General features: G+C 44.0%; 1 protein-coding gene across 1 annotated transcript in view; it reads right to left on the bottom strand.

Moving 5' to 3' along the window:
- hcn4 (hyperpolarization activated cyclic nucleotide-gated potassium channel 4) overlaps positions 1-17,740 on the bottom strand; it is a 318,234-nt gene that overhangs the window by 53,243 nt on the left and 247,251 nt on the right. The window contains exons 5-6 of the mRNA XM_052042380.1: positions 7,669-7,815; positions 5,720-5,960 (exon numbers count right to left, since the gene is read on the bottom strand). Of these exons, the coding sequence (XP_051898340.1) occupies positions 5,720-5,960; positions 7,669-7,815 (388 nt within the window). The remainder of the gene's footprint in view (positions 1-5,719; positions 5,961-7,668; positions 7,816-17,740) is intronic.

Below are 17,740 nucleotides of genomic sequence, written 5' to 3'. Positions count from 1 at the left end.
TCCTTGAATCATTTTCTCTGTCCACCAGTCAATCACCTCCCGAGGCAGACCATGGAAATAGCATCATAGAGCAAAGAAACAGGCTCTTCAGCCTAACCAGTCCATGCTGACCAAGGTTCCCATCTAAGCCAGTCTCATTTGCCCATATTTGGTCCATATCCCTCTAAACCTTTCCTATCTATGTCTCATCCAAGTGCCTTGTAAATGTTGTTAGTGTACCTGCCTCAACCACTTCCTCTGGCAGCTCGTTCCATATACTGACCACCCTCTGGATGAAAAACTTGCCCCTCAGGTTCGTATTAAATCTTTCCCCTCTCACCCTAAACCTATGTCCTCTAGTTCTTGATTCCCCAACCCTGGGAACAAGGCTGTGTGCATTCACCTGTCTATACCTCTCATGATTTTATGCACCTCTCTAATATCATCCCTCATTCTCCTATGCTCCATTGTCGGTTTGTCTATTCCATAATTTTGGACTTTATATAAGGTAAATCCCTGAAATATACATGACATGGCAATGGAACAAGAGAACAATGTAAGCATTTACACCCAATTTCAGACCACTATGTAGTACATTTGACTTTTCCCTCAGTGCCAAATGATTGAAGTGTAAAAGTGACATTATTGTAACAGTGAAAGGTAGCAAAATGAAAATAGCTCGTGGAGGCAAAAACACCGTGAAATGTGAGAGAGCAAAAACTGGAAGTCACCAAGGAGAGAAATCTTTAGAAAAATATTCCCACTGACTGCATTATTCACCATAAAGCAACCTTCAGTAGCTTTGGAGTGAAGTAATACAGATTAGATAGAATGATATATAATGGGAGTCAGAACCAATTCCCCTTAGTTGAAATTCTAAGTAACTCAGTGCTTTTTAGCATTAAGGCTCTGACTGTTTAGGGCCAGTGCATACCACACAATAGATTTTACAAATATTATCTATTCATGATTCTGATTCAGATAAAGGGGTCCCAATCCACTAGCCCACCTCCTATTCAATTAAGCCATATGGGATCTTATTGAGCAAACTACTTCATATTCAGTCACATTGGCCCGAGTCCCAGGAGACTAAAACTATTTTGTTTTCATTGATATTGTAATGAATGTCTATGGAGTCAGCCAGGGACTATACCAAATCCTGACAGAGACGCAGAGACTACAGATGCTGGAATCTGGAGCAACACACAAAAAGCTGGAGGAACTCAGCGGGTCAGGCAGCATTTATGGAGGGAATTGGACAGTCATCATTTTGGATCGAGACACTTCATCCAGGCTGACAGTCGATATTTCGAGTCGAGACCCTTCATCAGTCCACGTGAAGGATCTCGATCCGAAATGTCGATCATCCATTTTCCTCCATTGATACTGCCTGATCTCTTGAGTTCCTCCAGCTTTTTGTGTGTTGTAAAAAACTAAATCCTCTTCATACACTTTTTTATGCACAAAAACATTCCCTCACCACCGATTCCATCCTCACTCCCATTAGATCCAGTCTCCTGATTCCAATTATCAGTTGTTAACAAAAATACCCATTAAATCAATCCCAATGTCAGACTTCAACTTATAAAGTGCATTAAGAAGTTTAATCATTTTCACCTGACCATATCTTTCATTTTTCATATAGACTCACATTGATCTGTTAACAGAATAGATATTTCCCTATTGGATATCTTCATTCCCATTTTGGAGAATTCCTGCTTTGAACAAAAGTAATAATTTGGCACATTGGTCATATATTTACTGGGAGTTTTACTGTACTGGGATGCTCCCTGATACCAATATGTTTGGAAGTATTGAATAAGATTTAATGCAGTTAGCAGATGTCACTGATAGTGTATTAATAATGCATTGCATTTCAGATCAGTGTTATAACTGGATTGGATCGTCATAATCAACTGAAGTATAGCCAATCATCTCCTAATACTGTACTGATTGCATGCACTTTGCTTATCTCCCCCACGGATTGACCTAAGACAACCGTAAAAGTGAAAGTTCTAGTTGAGGTAAGTTGATTATCTCATGTCAGAAGCAGCAGGACAATGAAATAAATCTCTCACTGCCGAAATAAAAAGATTCGATGTGATGCAGCAAAGAGGGAGATGCTGGGATTTATTTGAATGTGGATGGTTAATTCCAGTGATGTACAGTTCTGGAACTTTGAAAATGAAAGTCCTTTCATTTATAAGGTTCTGCTCAGGTCACCTGGATGTCCCAAGTGTTCTTCAGACAATGATCCTAACATGTGTGGCGAGGTTTGGTGATGGTGTGAAAGACCTGGCTAGGCCCTCAGTTTTAAAATTCTCATTCATATTGTCATAGAGTCATACAGCATGGAAACAGGCCCTTCAGCCCAACTCATCCATGCTGACCAAGCTGCCTATTTAAGTAGTCCCATATGCCCGTGTTTGGCCCATATCCCTCTAAACACTTCCTGTCCATGTACCTGTCCAAGTGTCTTATAAATCTTGCCAGATACCTCCATTACCTTACTCCTCCCTTTTATCTGTAATCTTCACCAGCCCTGTAAGTGCCCAGGATCTCTTTGTTCTGGTCAGTAGCGTATCACTGATTTTCATTGCCTGAACATTGTCAGACATGCCTTCTGCTGCCAAGGCTTTAAGCCCCAGAATTCCCTTCTAAACCTTTCTGCCTCTCTACCTCTCTCTCAAGCATAGCCTAAGATTTTGGACACCAGCCTTAGAACGCCAAGGTTTTTTTTAATAATGCGCTTGAGATATTTTACTATGTTTAAAGCACTTTGTAAATTCAATCTCAAATTCAATTTTAAGTGGTACATCTAGTAGATCTGGTTTGTCACCATGCCAGAGACCTGGATTCAATCCTGACCACCGGTTATATATATATATATATAGAGTTCTCCCTGTCACCACATGGGATTCCTCGCTGCTCCCACATCCCAAACATGTGCGGGCTGGTAGGTTAAACGGCCGCTGTAATTGTCCCTAGTATGTAGGTGAGTGGTAGAATTTGGGGGGAGTTAGTGAGAATGTGGGGGGATAAAATGGGATTAATGTAGGATTGATGTAGATGGGTGTTTGATAGTCAGCATAGCTCAGTGGGCTGAAAGGCCTGTTTCTGCACTGAATCTCTTTATGACTCAATTTGTTGTTGCACAACTGAATTTAATGGTGGGATTATATAAATATTTTTTGAACATGCCCAGCATGTTCACATTCTGTCATTTTCCAGCAATTACCAGGACAAAATGTTGGGATATGGAGTGCATCCTCTTCATGGGACACACTTTCACTCCAGTCTCAAGGTTGACAGGTGCAAGCCAATTTAAATGTTAAAATATGGCGTTTTACACATGATTCCTTTTTTTTTTCCTGAATAACACTCTGTTTGAGAACATGTTGAGACAAGGCTGCAGCTGTTGAAGTGATTACAATTCACAGACACAGTAATAAAAACTGATTCTTTTGCTGCAGCCTGTTAATGAGCCCTGCACAGGCTGCTTCAGTCTTCTTGTAGAAAGCAGCAAGCACATCCTTGGAAGCACATTAGGCTGAGAGGGCTAATGGGTTGTGAGCAGAAATGCAGTTGTTGAAGGGCGTAAGTCTCTCTAGAGAGGGATTTAGGTAGGTAAAAAAGAATACAAGAAGATAATGTTGGAGGAATTAACCATGAAGAGGGAAAATTCTGGGCTGAGAGATCTAAGAAGAGAATAACAGTATTATAAAACCAATAGAAAGCACAAAAGTATAGAGAAAGCAAAAGACGTAATGATGTTACAAAGTGCAGTGAAAGGAGGGCAAAATTGCCAGATTAAAATGTAGAGATCTATAGGTGCAGAAGTTCAAAGTGAAATTGAAAATAGCAGCAACAAACAATCTTCTGGAGGAACTCGGCAGGTCGAGCAGCATCTATGGGAGGAAAGGAATTGCCAATATTTCGGATTGAAAACCCTGCACCAGTCCTGATTCCCAGAGACATGCAGGTTGGTGGGATAATCGACTATTCTGAATTACCCTTAATGTAGGAGGGTGGAGGAGAACCAGGAGGGAGTTGAAGGACATGTAGTATATAAGGAAATAAGTGCAAGCATAGACTCAATGAGCCAAAGTGCTTCCTACTTACTTATTATGACACAGAGGAGGCTACTCAGCCCATCATCCATGTTAGCCCTTAGCAGAGCAATCCCATCAGTCCATTCTCTGACTCTAAATTTCCCTGTAGTCCTACAACACACGCCCATCAATTCCCCTTGTTTTGCCATTTACCCAAACTAAGAGGTCATTTACAGTGGCTAATTAATTTACCAGCATATTGGATGCATCCTAACAAATATGAAACACAAAGAGAAACAAAGGACTGCAGATGCTGGAATCGACATGAAAAACACTATGATGCTGGAGGAAATCAGCAGGCCAGGCAGCATCCGTGGAGAAAAGCAGGCGGTCAACGTTTCGGGTCAGGACCCTTCTTCAGGACTGAAGATATGAAAAGGAGAAGCCCAATATATAGGAGGGAAAAGCAGAGCAGTGATAGGTGGACAAAAGAGGGGAGGTGGGGTGGGCACAAGGTGGTGATAGGTAGATGCAGGTAAGAGATAGTGCTAGGCAGGTGCGGGGGAGGAGGGCAGAGCAGATCCACCGGGGGATGGGTCAAAGGTAAGGAGAGAAAAAAAAACTGATCAGCTTTTCCCTCCTATATATTGGGCTTCCCCTTCTCCTGAAGAAGGGTCCTGACCCGAAACGTTGACTGCCTGCTTTTCTCCACGGATGCTGCCTGGCCTGCTGAGTTCCTCCAGCATCATCATGTTTTTCATCAATATGAAACACAATATAAATATGAGAGCCACTGCCTCATAGCACCAGAGACTTGGGTTCAATCCTGACCTCGGAGGCTTTCTGTCTGGCATTTGCACATTCTCCCTATGACCATGTGGGTTTCCGCCGGGTGCTCCGGTTTCCTCTCACATTCAGAAACATGAAGTTTGGTAGGTTAATTGGCCACTATAAATCGCCCCTAGTGTGTAGGTGAGTGGCAGAATCTAGGGACAGTTGATGGGAATGTGGGAAGAATAAAAAACGGATTAATGTAGGATGGGTGTAAACAGGTGAGGGCATGGACTCGGTGGGATTGGTAAATTGGTTTATTATTGTCACATGTACTGAGGTACAGTGAAAAACTTGTCTTGCATACCGTCCATACAGATCAATTCATTACAACAGCGCGTTGAGGTAGTACAAGGTAAAACAATAACAGAGTGCAGAATAAACTGTTACAGTTACAGACAAAGTGCAGTGTAGGTAGACAATAAGGTGCAAGGTCACAATGAGGTAAATTGTGAGGTCAAGAGTCCATCTTATCGTGCTAGGGAACTATTCAATAGTCTTATGTTAGATAAGATAAGATTTCTTTGTTAGTCATATGTACACAAACACACAGTGAAGTGCATTTTTTGCATAGAGTGTTCTGGGGGCAGCCCGCAAGTGTCGCCATGCTTCCGGTGCCAACATAGCATGCCCACAACTTCCTAACCTGTATGTCTTTAGAATGTGGGAGGAGACCGGAGCACCCGGAGGAAACCCACGCAGACACGGGGAGAACATACAAACTCCTTACAGACATTGGCCGGCATTGAACCCGGGTCGCTGGCACTGTAATAGTGTTGCGTTAACCGCTACACTACTGTGCCTGCGTGTTCCGTGGTCTCTATTATTCAATGACTATGAAATGATTATACTCTCACCTCCAAAGTAGGAACCATCTGATAGTTTGGTCTCCTTATTGCCTTTTGTAAGGACGCTGACGAGCCCATGCTGAATGAAGTACATCTTCTTTCCTATTGTTCCCTCACGGATGATATAATCCCCAGGCTGAAAGACCTCAAAGAACAGCTTAGTCAACATGGACGTGACGAAGTTGGGATCTGCATTTGCAAAGAGGGGCATGGATGCCACTAGCTTCCTGCAGTTAAAGTTAATGATTTCCTGCAGAAGAAAATGAGAAAGAAGAAAGTAAGTTAAATCTGCAATCTCAAATGATGGAGGAAGTTGTCAAGTAAGTTAATAGTTTGCAAAAGAATTATTGAATTCTAAACCGGTTCACCACTGGGACCAATATAAAGTGTACTTTACACCAGATGAGACATTAGTAAGAGACAAAGGTTTGGAGATAATGTATGCTTCAAATCCTTGTTTAAGTTGTAAAGAATTACAGGGCAGCACAGAGACACAGCAGTAGATGGTACTCATTGGGTTAACTGTCCTGTTGAATATTTTGGAAACATTTATGCACATTTCTTTTTAATTAAAAAAAAGGTTTGAGATTTTTCATTTTGAAATGGTGTAACTCATTTTAAGAAGGTTGCATGAATTTCCTCCATTCATCCTACCCCCAACTGGTTGTCATTAGATAATATGAAATGTGTCAATGTTGCAGGAAAGAGCTTTAATATTCTGGACTAAAGTGAGATCAACATGGCAGATAAAAAGAAACCAGTTAGAACTGGGACAGATTGAACAGCTCCAGCAGTCTGGGTTCATTCCTGACCTCCTGCACTGTCTGGGTGGAGTTTGCAGGTTCTTCCTGTAACTGTGTAGGTTTTCATTTTCCTCCAACATCCCAAAGATGTGCTGGTCAGTAGGTGGATGGTGTAAGTCATCCCTGGTGTAGGTGGATGGCAGGAGAATCCAAGGTTAGTCGCTGGGCATGTGAGAGAGAATTAGTTACAGACACCTAGATGGGGGAATGGGATTGTTGGGTTGTTCTGGCATAGACTCAGTGGGCGAAAAGTTCTCCTGCTATGTTGTAAAATGTACAAGAACTATGAGAACTATCATGACTTATAATGCCACTGGTGAGATGGCAGCTGGAATATTGTGTGGTCTGGTCCCCCTCTCTATGGATGTTGCTTGCAATGGAAAAGTGCAACAAAGGTTCATTAGATTGATTTCATGGATGGGGCTATTGTCCTGTCAGAAGAGATTAAGCATATTGGGCATGTACTCTCTAAAGTTGAGAAGAATGAGAGGGAATCTCATTGAAACACACAGAATTCTTACGGGTATGTCAAGGTAGACGCAGGAGTGATATTTCCCTGTCAGGGGCAACTAAAACCAGGAGTCACAGTTGTTCCATGGGGACTACCTGTACAGAACTAACCTGTGGATCAGGGTACTTTAGGTGGCATGTACGCCTTGGGATGGAAAGAATCAGATTATATGTAGTTTTCGTTGTCCCAGAAAAAGGAAGATGTCACCAATGGCAAAGGTAAACAGATGGACTGCTACCACTTGCCAATTTCTCAAGCTAGTCGGTTAGGCTACACTTGGGGTATTGTGTGCAGTTCTGGTCACCCCATTACATGAAGCATGTAGAGGCTGTGGAAAGGGTGCAGAAGAGGTTTACCAGGATGCTGCCTGGATTAGCGGGTATAAGCTATAAGGAGAGGTTGGACAAACTTGGGTTGTTTTCTCTGGAGGCTGAGAGGAGACCTGGTAGAAGTTTCTAAAATCATGAGAGGCATCGAAAGGGTAAACAGTCAGAACCTTTATCCCAGGGTAGGAATGTCAAATACTAGGGTACGATTTGGAAGAGACAAATCGCAAGGGTGTGGTACAGATTGTCTGAAAATATTACATGATAAGCCGAATGAAAAACGTCATAGCTGCACCGGCAAAGAAGTTTGTACCTCACCTCACGGAGAGGCTCACTCAGTTCCCCAAGTATACTCTCCTCATCAAACATCTTGCCCTGGAAACGATGCTCATAGTAATCGTGGATTCGCTGGCGCATGTCAGCTGGCAGCTTGTGGAAGGACATGTACTGCTCCACCTGCTTGTACTGCGGAGAGGAAGATAAAAGGTAAGTTACTGAAGGGTTGAATGTAATTGATTAGACGTAGGGCCATGACTCACGACCTGTCCATTGTACCTGAAATGTTGCACATATTCGATGTGGCAGGACAAACACGGCAGAACAGTCAGTGGCTTAAGGCCAGAACCTATTACACGCAAGTTCTGAATTTGTAACTTTGCTTCAAACAGAGTACCACAGAGTATCAGAGTCAGCAAGTCACGTTGCAGCTATATAAAACTTCGGTTTGGCTACACTTGGAGTATTGTGTGCAGTTCTGGTCGCCTCAGTACATGAAGAGGGGGCTCTTCATGTAATGGGGCATAGAGACTTTGGAAAGGGTACAGAAGAGGTTTACCAGGATGTTACCTGCATGAAGAGGGTATGAGCTATAAGGAGAGGGTGCGCAAACTTGGATTGTTTCTCTGGAGCATCAGAGGCTGAGGTGAGACCTGGTCGAAGTTTCTAAAGTCATGAGAGGCATAGATAGGGTAGACAGTCAGAATCTTTATCTCAGGGCAGGAATGTCAAATACTAGAGTATGCATTTAAGGTGAGAGGGGGAACATTTAAAGGAGATGTGCAGGGGCAAGTTCTTTGCACAGAGAGTGGTGGGTGTCTGGAATGGGCTGTCAGGGGTGGTGGTGGAAGCAGATACACTAGTGGTGTTTAAGAGACTATTAGACACATGAATATGCCGGGAATGGAGGGATATGGATCATGTGCAGGCAGAAGAAATTTAGTTTAATTTGACATCGTGTTATAATTTATAACTTTTTTTATAATTTTATTTACAGCGTGGTAACAGGCCCTTCCGGCCCAATGAGTCCGCACTCCCATTTTAATCCCCAAATTAACCTACCTGTACGTCTTTAGAATGTGGGAGGAAACCAGAGCACCCGGCGGAAACCCACGCAGACAGGGGAGAATGTACAAACTCCTTACAGACAGCGATGGGAATCGAACCCCGATCGCTGGCACTGCAATAGCGTTGCGCTAACCGCTACGCTACCGTGCCACCCAATGTGTTCAGCACAGACATTGGGGGCTGAAGGGTCTGTTCCTGTGCTGTGCTGTTCTATGCTGAATTCTGCTATAAAAACAGAAAATGCTGAAAATGTGAACTGTTTCCCTCTCCACAGGCACAGCCTGGCTTGCTGCATATGCCCATCATTTTCCTTTAGGGGTCATAATAGGTTGGATGTGGTGTACGGAGAGCAGGAATGGGTCCGACGGCTGAATAATTCCCTTCTGTGCTGCTATTTCATATTTTCCATTTTTCCTTATGATATAAAAAGAGGCCACTTCACATCCTGCTCAGTTCATCAATCACCTCTGGCCCCTGTCTCAGCCCACCCCCCCAACTCTTAGTCCTGATGCAGGGTTTTAACCCAAAACGTCGACAGTTCCTTTCCCCCCTTGGATGCTGTTCGGCCTGCTAAGTTCCCCCAGAAGATTGTTTGTTGCAGACAGTTGATCTGTTGAGAATACGCCAACTCACACAGCGATCCCTTCTCCCCACATTTTCCCTGTCATCTACTCTCCCCACATTCTCATTAATCCTACCACCCACCTATACTTGGGGCAACGTTTTACAGCTGCCAGTTAATGTACCATCCCCCAAGTCTTTGGGATGTGGAAGGAACCTGGAGCATCCGGGGAAACCCACGTGGTCACACTGAGAGCGTGCAAACTCCACACAGGCAGCACTGGAGATCAGGATCGAATCCGAGTGGTTGGAACGCTGTGGCAGCATTCCTGCTGGTCCTGCCCCATTAATTAATGTGGAGAAAGAGGTGATTCAGCACATTGTCTCTTCTATCTCCCCAGTAGAGCAATATGACTAGACCCATCACCCATCCTTCTCCCACAGCCCTGAAAATTATTCTCCCTCAACATTATAGTCTACAAAATGGAGGGAGAGTTGAATAAGTTATTTATGCTGGGCAAACAAAGCACTTAAGCTAGGAGCACAAGAGACTGTCGATGCTGGAATCTGGAGCAACAAACATTCTGCTGGAGGAACTCAGTGGGGCAGGCAGCATCTGCAGAAGGAGATAGGCAGTCAATGCTTCGGGTCGAGACACTTTCATCTGGACTGAAATAAATAGAATGGAATGAGCAAGAGCTGGCAAGGAGGAAAGAGATCCGCACCTGGGTAGTCTACAATCCAACAGTATGAACATTGAAATTCTCCAATTTCAGGTAAACTGCTCCCCCTCTGTCCCTTTTCTCTCTCCTGATCCACCCAGTTCTTCTTACACTCACCCCAGCCTCCATCACCCTGCTTCTTTCCCCTCATCCACCCCCTCCATCCGTACACTCCTTCCTCCTTTGTTCCCATCTGCCCTCCCTCGCTTGTCTGGTTCCGTGCTCCATCTTCCTCTCCTATCAGTTTCTATCATCTTTAGCTCCTTGTTGCGTCCACCTAATACCTCCCAGCCTCTGTCGCTATTCCCACTCTCCCCCCCTCCCATCTGCCTATCAGCCCCCACCTCACCTGGATCCACCTATCACCTGCCAGCTCTTGCTTCACCCCTTCCCCCCACCTTTTTATACTGGCTACCTCCCCTCTATCTTTCAGTCCAGTCTTTGACCCAAAACGCAGATTGTCCATTTCCCTCCACAGATGTTGCTCGACCCTCCGAGTTCCTCCAACACCTTTGTTTTTTGCAAAGCATTTAAGTTCCCTTCTGGCCCATAATGTGCCTAATGCAGCTGCACTAAGGTTGCTGTATGACTGAACTATGTGAACCATGTAATCTACATATAACTCCCTGGAAATCCAATACCCAGCAGCGTTGAGTACTTTGGAATGACCTGATCTACATTTATATTGCAGATGCTCTTGAGTACTAATGTCTGCGGTGAAAATACTCCCAGCTATATTGCTGGGTCGTATTCACAGCTGCAGCATTGCTGGGCACTGGGAGAATTGTAGAGACACGCAACCTCATGCAAAAGCACGCATTTTCAAGTCGTGATCCACAGTATTATTTCCTGACACTACTGAGAAACCTTAGAGCAGCAAAGGGTTTAAAAGCTTCATTAACTGAGCACAGATGACTCAGGCAGCTCCTGGTCAGAACAAAAAAGCCTCTCTCTATCTCTAGAACTCGAATTTTAAAATAGAAATGAGGACGCTGTGTAAAACCCCATCTGGTTCACTAATTTCTTTAGAGGGAGGAAATCTGCCGTCCTTATCCAGTCTGGCTTACAGGGGACTCCCGATTCACCAGTGGAGATATAAGAGACTGCAGATGCTGGAATCTGAGCAACAAACAATCTGCTGGAGGAACTCAGCGGGTTGAGCAGTTCCTGTGGGGGGAAAGGAATCATCCCACAGATGCAACATCCTGATGTGGGGCTTTGACCTGAAACGTCAACAATTCCTTTCCTCCCATAGATGCTGCTCGACTCGCTGAGTTCCCCGAACAGATTGTTTGCTGCTCCAGACCCACCAAGATAGGTTGACTCTTAATTGCCCTCTGAAATGGTTCGGCATTCCTTGGCTCAAGGGGCAATTAGGGAGCTCTTTTTATTCATTCACAAATGCAGAAGATGATGGCAATGTCCAATCAGGAAATGAGGAGGCTGTAACGATCCAACGATCTGGAGTCACTAATAGCCCAGACAGACTAAAGACGGCAAATTTCCTTCCCTGAAGAACATTAATGAACCAGGCAGGTTTTTTATGATCTCGTTGAGACTAACCTTTCCTTCCTCTCAAGTTCAAGATTTATTTAATTGCGTAAATTTTAACACCCCATTTGACAGAAAGGAATCAAGTGTCTGAAGCAATTCTGGCTGTCAGTCTGCTAACAGAACTATTAAATTATCATAAAATAAAAATGATAATAGCACAAAAGGCTTTCGGTCATTCCCATTTCTCCACATTTTCCCCACACCTTTGCAAATCCTTTACCCACAAACATTTATCTGACTCCCTTTCCAAAGGTGCAATTCAATCTGACCCGTCGCACCAAGTCAAGTCAGGTCAAGTCGAGTTTATTGTTATATGCACAAGTGCAGTGAGGTACAGGTACAGTGAAAAACTTGCTTGCAGCAGCATCACAGGCACATAGGCACAAACACACAGGATATAAATCACACATAAAATTATACCACATAGTGAAAAAAAGACTGTGCAAAAGCAAGACTTTATTGGAAAAAAAACAAAGACACAATCAAAGACCAGTCCATGGCAGTGCAAGAGGTGGTCCGTAGTGTTCCGTTGCTGAGGTAGAGTTAGGGTTGTGAGGTTGGCTCAAGCACCTGATGGTTGGAGGAAAGTAGCTGTTCCTGAGCCTGGTGGTGTGGAACTTCAGGCTTCTGTACCTCCTGCTTGATGGTAGCAGAGGGAAGAGGGTGTGACCTGGATGGTGGGGATCCTTGATGATAGATGCTGCCTTCTTGAGGCCTATGATGGACTGGGCTGTGTCCAGGTTATAACCACATGCTGCTTGAGAAGGTTTTCCTCACATTATCCCATTCACCCATCAACTCAAGTCTATGTCCTTGGTCCTTGAACCATTCAGTAATGTAAACAGTTTCCCTTCATCTACCCTAACTAAACCTGCCCTATTTTTGTACACCACTACGTCTCTATCAAGCCTCCTCTCAACCATTTCTATTCCATTGACCCTATTAACAAACCTCACAGCTGTCACAACAACAACACTGTCTGCCTGATGTTTCCAAACTTTGGCAAGCACACTCCAGGGAAAAACCATCTGGTTCACTAATTTCATTCCAAAAGAAAAATTTTTATGGAGTCGCATATAAGCCTGACCCAGTCTGGTTTATATGTGATTCCAGACCTACCAGTATGGGTTGATTCTTAACTACTCTGAAACAGTTCTGCGGAGCAGATGTTCAAAAGGAAATTGGGAGTGGTTTCTTTTTAACATTTATTCACTCATGGAATTTCCTCGGAGGTTGCACAATTGCAATGGAGGATTTAATATTCTTAGCTTGATGCAGTGGTTATTTATCAACTGGCGGACTGACACCAGCATTCAGCTGGGGAAACAGCTGCTGTCACTGCCTCCTGGAATGGAGCCCAAGGCTGGGTACTGAGGGTTGGTCCAGGGGCCAGTCGCTGGGTTCACAGCGCCAACTGGACATGGCAGGGGTGACCACATGCTAATGGGGTTGTGGGTGATCCATGAGCCCAGGTCTACTTTTGTTTCTGGCACTCATTTCTGTTCGGGAAGATTTCGAGCCTTTGCTGAAATGAGGAGTTAGCTGTAAACTCTGAAATTTCGCTCCAGGTCGCTATCCATCAAGCAAAGACTTTTAAGGCATTCCCACAATATGAAGAGATTTCTTACACTTCAATTTGCTTTCAAATGAGTGTCGGCATGGTGGGTGAGGAGAGGATATTTCCTCCCAGAGAAAAATCTAGCACTAGGGACACTGCTTCAAAACAAAGGGTCTCCCACTTGGAGATGAGACACAGATGAGGTGAATTTATTTTCTCCTTCGAGGGTTGTGAATCTTCCTCATAATGTAATGGAAACAATGTCCTTTAAGGCAAAGGTAGATATATAATTGAAACTCAAGGGGGTGAAAGGTTATCATGGGTAGGCGTAGAAGCAATCAGATCCCAATGGTCTTATTGAATGGCAAGGAAGGCTTGAGTGGGCTACTCCTGCTCATAATTCATGTGCTCATCTCTACTCTGGATATTGGTTGATATTTACTCACAGAGTCATAGAGCACAGAAACAGGCCCTTTGGCCCAACTGGTCCATGCTGACTAAGATTCCCATCTAAGCTGGCCCCATTTGCCCACATTTGGCCCATATCCCTCTGAACCTTTCCTATCCATGTACCTGTCCAAGTAACTTTTAAGTGTTGTTAATGTACCTGCCTCAACCACTTCCTCTGGCAGCTCATTCTGTATACGGACCAAACTCTGGTTGAGAAAGTTGCCCCTCAGGTTCTTATTAAATCTGTCTAATTCTTGATTCCCCAATCCTGGGAAAAAAGACTGTGCGCATTACCCACATCTATGTCCCTCATGATTTTATACATCTCTATAAGATCACCCCTCATTCTCCTAATGGTTAAGATCAAATGAATGCCTTGTAATCCTGACAAAGAATTATAGAACGGTGGGACATAATATGATCGTATTCAGTGCATACAACACCTCCTTGGGAAGTTATTCAAATGGTCCCATTCCCTATTTATTACACACTTCTACACAAATTTTCTTCTTTTAGTTACTCTTTGCAAAGTATTGGTCTGTTTCATGATGACTTTTCCCCGGCTGACTGCAGCCAGGTTTCACTGTGTTCTGCGTGGCCTGCCTATCAGAAACATGCTGGAGGTCAGAGGCAGATACAACAGACTTCCTGCTCTGTCCTCTGAACTCAGCATTGAATCCAGTAGCACCTCTGTAATGCCTGGGCCAAGGAGTTGAATGCACTTGGTCCATGCCTTGGAGTTTAACTCTTCCATCAAGTCTGGGCTGCTGTTCCAAAGCTCTTTCTAATTCTCATTCAATTCTTGTTTAATGCTGTTTGCCGGGTGGTTTGTAAAACCCTGATGTTGTTGGCTCTCCAGAGGATATGTCCTAAATCAGAACACCTAAATCTGTCGGGAACAGCACTCAGAAATGGCTGCAAACTAATAAGAAGATAGCTTCAAATTTTACATGTGGCTCCCAGGGTAGTCGACCAATGGCACTACGTATAAAAAGCCTGGATTTTCTGCCATAGCTTACTTAACCTCTCTTTTTTTGCTCTGTGTCTACAGGGAAGTATGAGACAATTACACATTCAGAAGCCAAGATAAAGATGCCTTTTGACTGTTAGACAACAGTCTGGGAGGGCAGCAATAACGACATTTTTGACTTTGGATGCAGGCAGGTACTGGGACCTATTGTCAGATTTGTTGGACCTTTTACTGCAGCTACTGATGGCAGAGGACACAGCAAGCAGATGTAAGTAGAACATCATCGTATGGTACTCTGGGAATAGTTTATTATGAAGACCCTCAAATGCTTGTATCAGTGGATTGGAAAAATCAATATTTCAATGAACCAAAACGGATTATTTGCAAAATGTAACATTTGCAATTGAGAATTTCTTGCATAGACAAATAGAATTAAACAACAACGACAACATATGAGCAACATATCTTGGCAGATGCCCAATAAGATTGGACAAAGAGGTGAGTTTAAGGAGGAGAGAGAGGCAGAGAGCAAGGTTTAGGGATGGGATTCCAGAGTTAAGAGGGTCTCAATAGCCAATGGAAGGGCCACTGATGGTGGGGCATGTAAGCAGATTGTGAGGATCATAGATGCCACAGGTTATTGGACTGAAGGAGACTGAAGAACTCGTGAGGGATGAGACAATGGATGGATTTGAAAAGTTCATTTGAACTTTTCAAATCCATCAGGGTTAGTTGGGCTTGATGCCGGCAGAGTTTCAAAGGATGAGCTTATAGAGAGTAGAATAAGGGAGTACACCCCGACACACATACACCCCGACACACATGCACACAGACACAGACACAGACACAGACACAGACACACACACACACACACACACACACAAAGACGCAATCAAAATCACCCACACACACCCACCCACACATCCCAACTCACAATCTCACACGCACCCACCCACATACCCCGACACACACACACACACAACCACACACCCCGACACACACTCTCACACACACACACACAAAGACGCAATCAAACACACCCACAAACACCCGTACGTGTACACACACACACTCTCACACACACACACACACACACACACACACACACACACACACATACACACACACACACACTAACAAAGATGCAATCAAACACACCCACAAACACCTGTACATGTACACACGCACACTCTCTCACACACACAGACACAGACACACACACACACACACACACACACACACACACACACACACACACACACAGAGGCACTTACAAGCACACATAAGAACATCAAAAATAGGAGCAGGAGTAGGTCACCTGGTCCGTCGAGCCTGCTCCATCATTCGATAAGATCATGGCTGATCTGTCCGTGGACTCAGATCCACCTACCTGCCTTTTCCCCATAACCCTTAATTCCCCTACTATGCAACAATCTATCTAACTGTGAATTAAATACATTTAATGACGTAGCCTCCACTGCTTCCCTGGGCAGAGAATTCCACAGATTCACTACTCTCTGAGAAAAGCAGTTTCTCCTCATCTGTGTCCTAAATCTACTCCCCCGAATCTTGAAGCTATGTCCCCTAGTTCTAGTCTCACCTACCAGTGGAAACAACCTTCCTGCCTCTGTCTTATCTCTCACACATAGACACACACGACATACACACACATTCACATACTGTACATAAAACCAATTAAAAACATTTAGATCAACTTAATTAAATCAAATAAAAGCTTTACTTATCTCTTTCCCAGTATCTAGTTTATTCCTTTGATTCTAATGGGACCGACCTGACTGCCTGGCACAGGTTCAGTGTGCGGATTTCCCAGTCTGAGAGAGGGATGATCTGCAGAAGTTGGTGCTGGCCTGTTGGACCACGCAGAGTCTACAGGACAAGACATGAATCTGTGCCTCATGCTCCACTGAGCAGAAGCCTGTGCTACAACTTCCAGTCAGGAACAACCCAGTTACTGTCCTATCAACCAGCAGATCAGTGTGGACATCATCAGGAGTGTACCTACTCTATTAAATCAAGGTTCTGTCTGCTTGCTCAGATATACCACAAAGACACCACTCTGGTATTTAGGATCCTGGTCAATTTATACTCCCTCACTCAACACTATCCAAAAATGATTGATTTGCTGATGATCTCATTACTGGCCATGTTCTCTTGGTGTAATCAATGGCTTCCACATGAAACAAGGCAGTGTATTGCGAAATATTTTGTTTCATTGTTCCTTCAGAGTTTATACATGGCTGTGACTTCTTACATTGCACTAATGACTGTACCACAGCAAGGCAGCCAGGCTCTTTCAATAGCACCTCTCAACCCTAAAATAGGAGGGCAACAGATGCATTGCAATAGAATGACCATGGTCCCCCACCCACCCCCATCCATAAATTACACACCATGCTGACTTGTGAATAGATTTCTATTCCTTCATCATCAAGATCTGAGGACATTCTATGCACCAACACCAAGAGTGCACTGACCACATGGACAGCAGAGGTTCAATAACTTGATGGAACTATCAACTTCTCAAGGACAATTAGGGATGGGAAATAAATATTACCCTTGCCATTGACATCAAGAGAACCTTGGCATAGCTCAGTGAAGAGGAAGACCACACAGCACATTAGGGCTGGATGATAGCTCTTTCAAAGAGAAACCCCATTATTACCATTCCTCTGCCCTCTCTCCGTGTCCCTGCAGTACTTCCTCCTTCAGATGCTTATCCCATTTCCTTGTCTGGACTTCCACTGAATTTGTGATGGCTCAGTGGTGCAGCTAATCTGCCTCACAGCTGCAGTGACCCGGGTTCAATCCTGACCTCAGGTGCTGTCTGTGTGTGCAGTTTGCACGTTCTCTCTGTGATCCAGTGGATTTCCCCCTGGGTGCTCTGGTTTCCTCCCACATCCCAAAGATGTGCAGGTCGATAGGTTAATTGGCCACTATGAATTTTCCCTAGCATGTAGATGAGAGGTAGCATCTGGGGGGAGTTGATGAAAATGCAAGGAAGATTAGGGTAGGATTAGAGTGAAAATGGGTAGTCGATCATCAGCATGGACTGAAGGATCTGTTCTGTCCTGTATCGCCCTATGAACGTATTTGATAATGCATGAGCAAGGTTATTCCAATATTCAATGATTATTCCTTTCTGTATACTGCCTTTGATTCTTTTACTGGTCTCCAAAATAAAAAATATAAAAATATCATATAAGTGCAATA

This window comes from Pristis pectinata, chromosome 32, assembly GCF_009764475.1.
Source record: "Pristis pectinata isolate sPriPec2 chromosome 32, sPriPec2.1.pri, whole genome shotgun sequence".
In the NCBI taxonomy this organism is placed as follows: domain Eukaryota; kingdom Metazoa; phylum Chordata; class Chondrichthyes; order Rhinopristiformes; family Pristidae; genus Pristis; species Pristis pectinata.
Note: the sequence above shows the minus strand (reverse complement) of the source record. Positions and strands in the feature narration are given on the sequence as shown.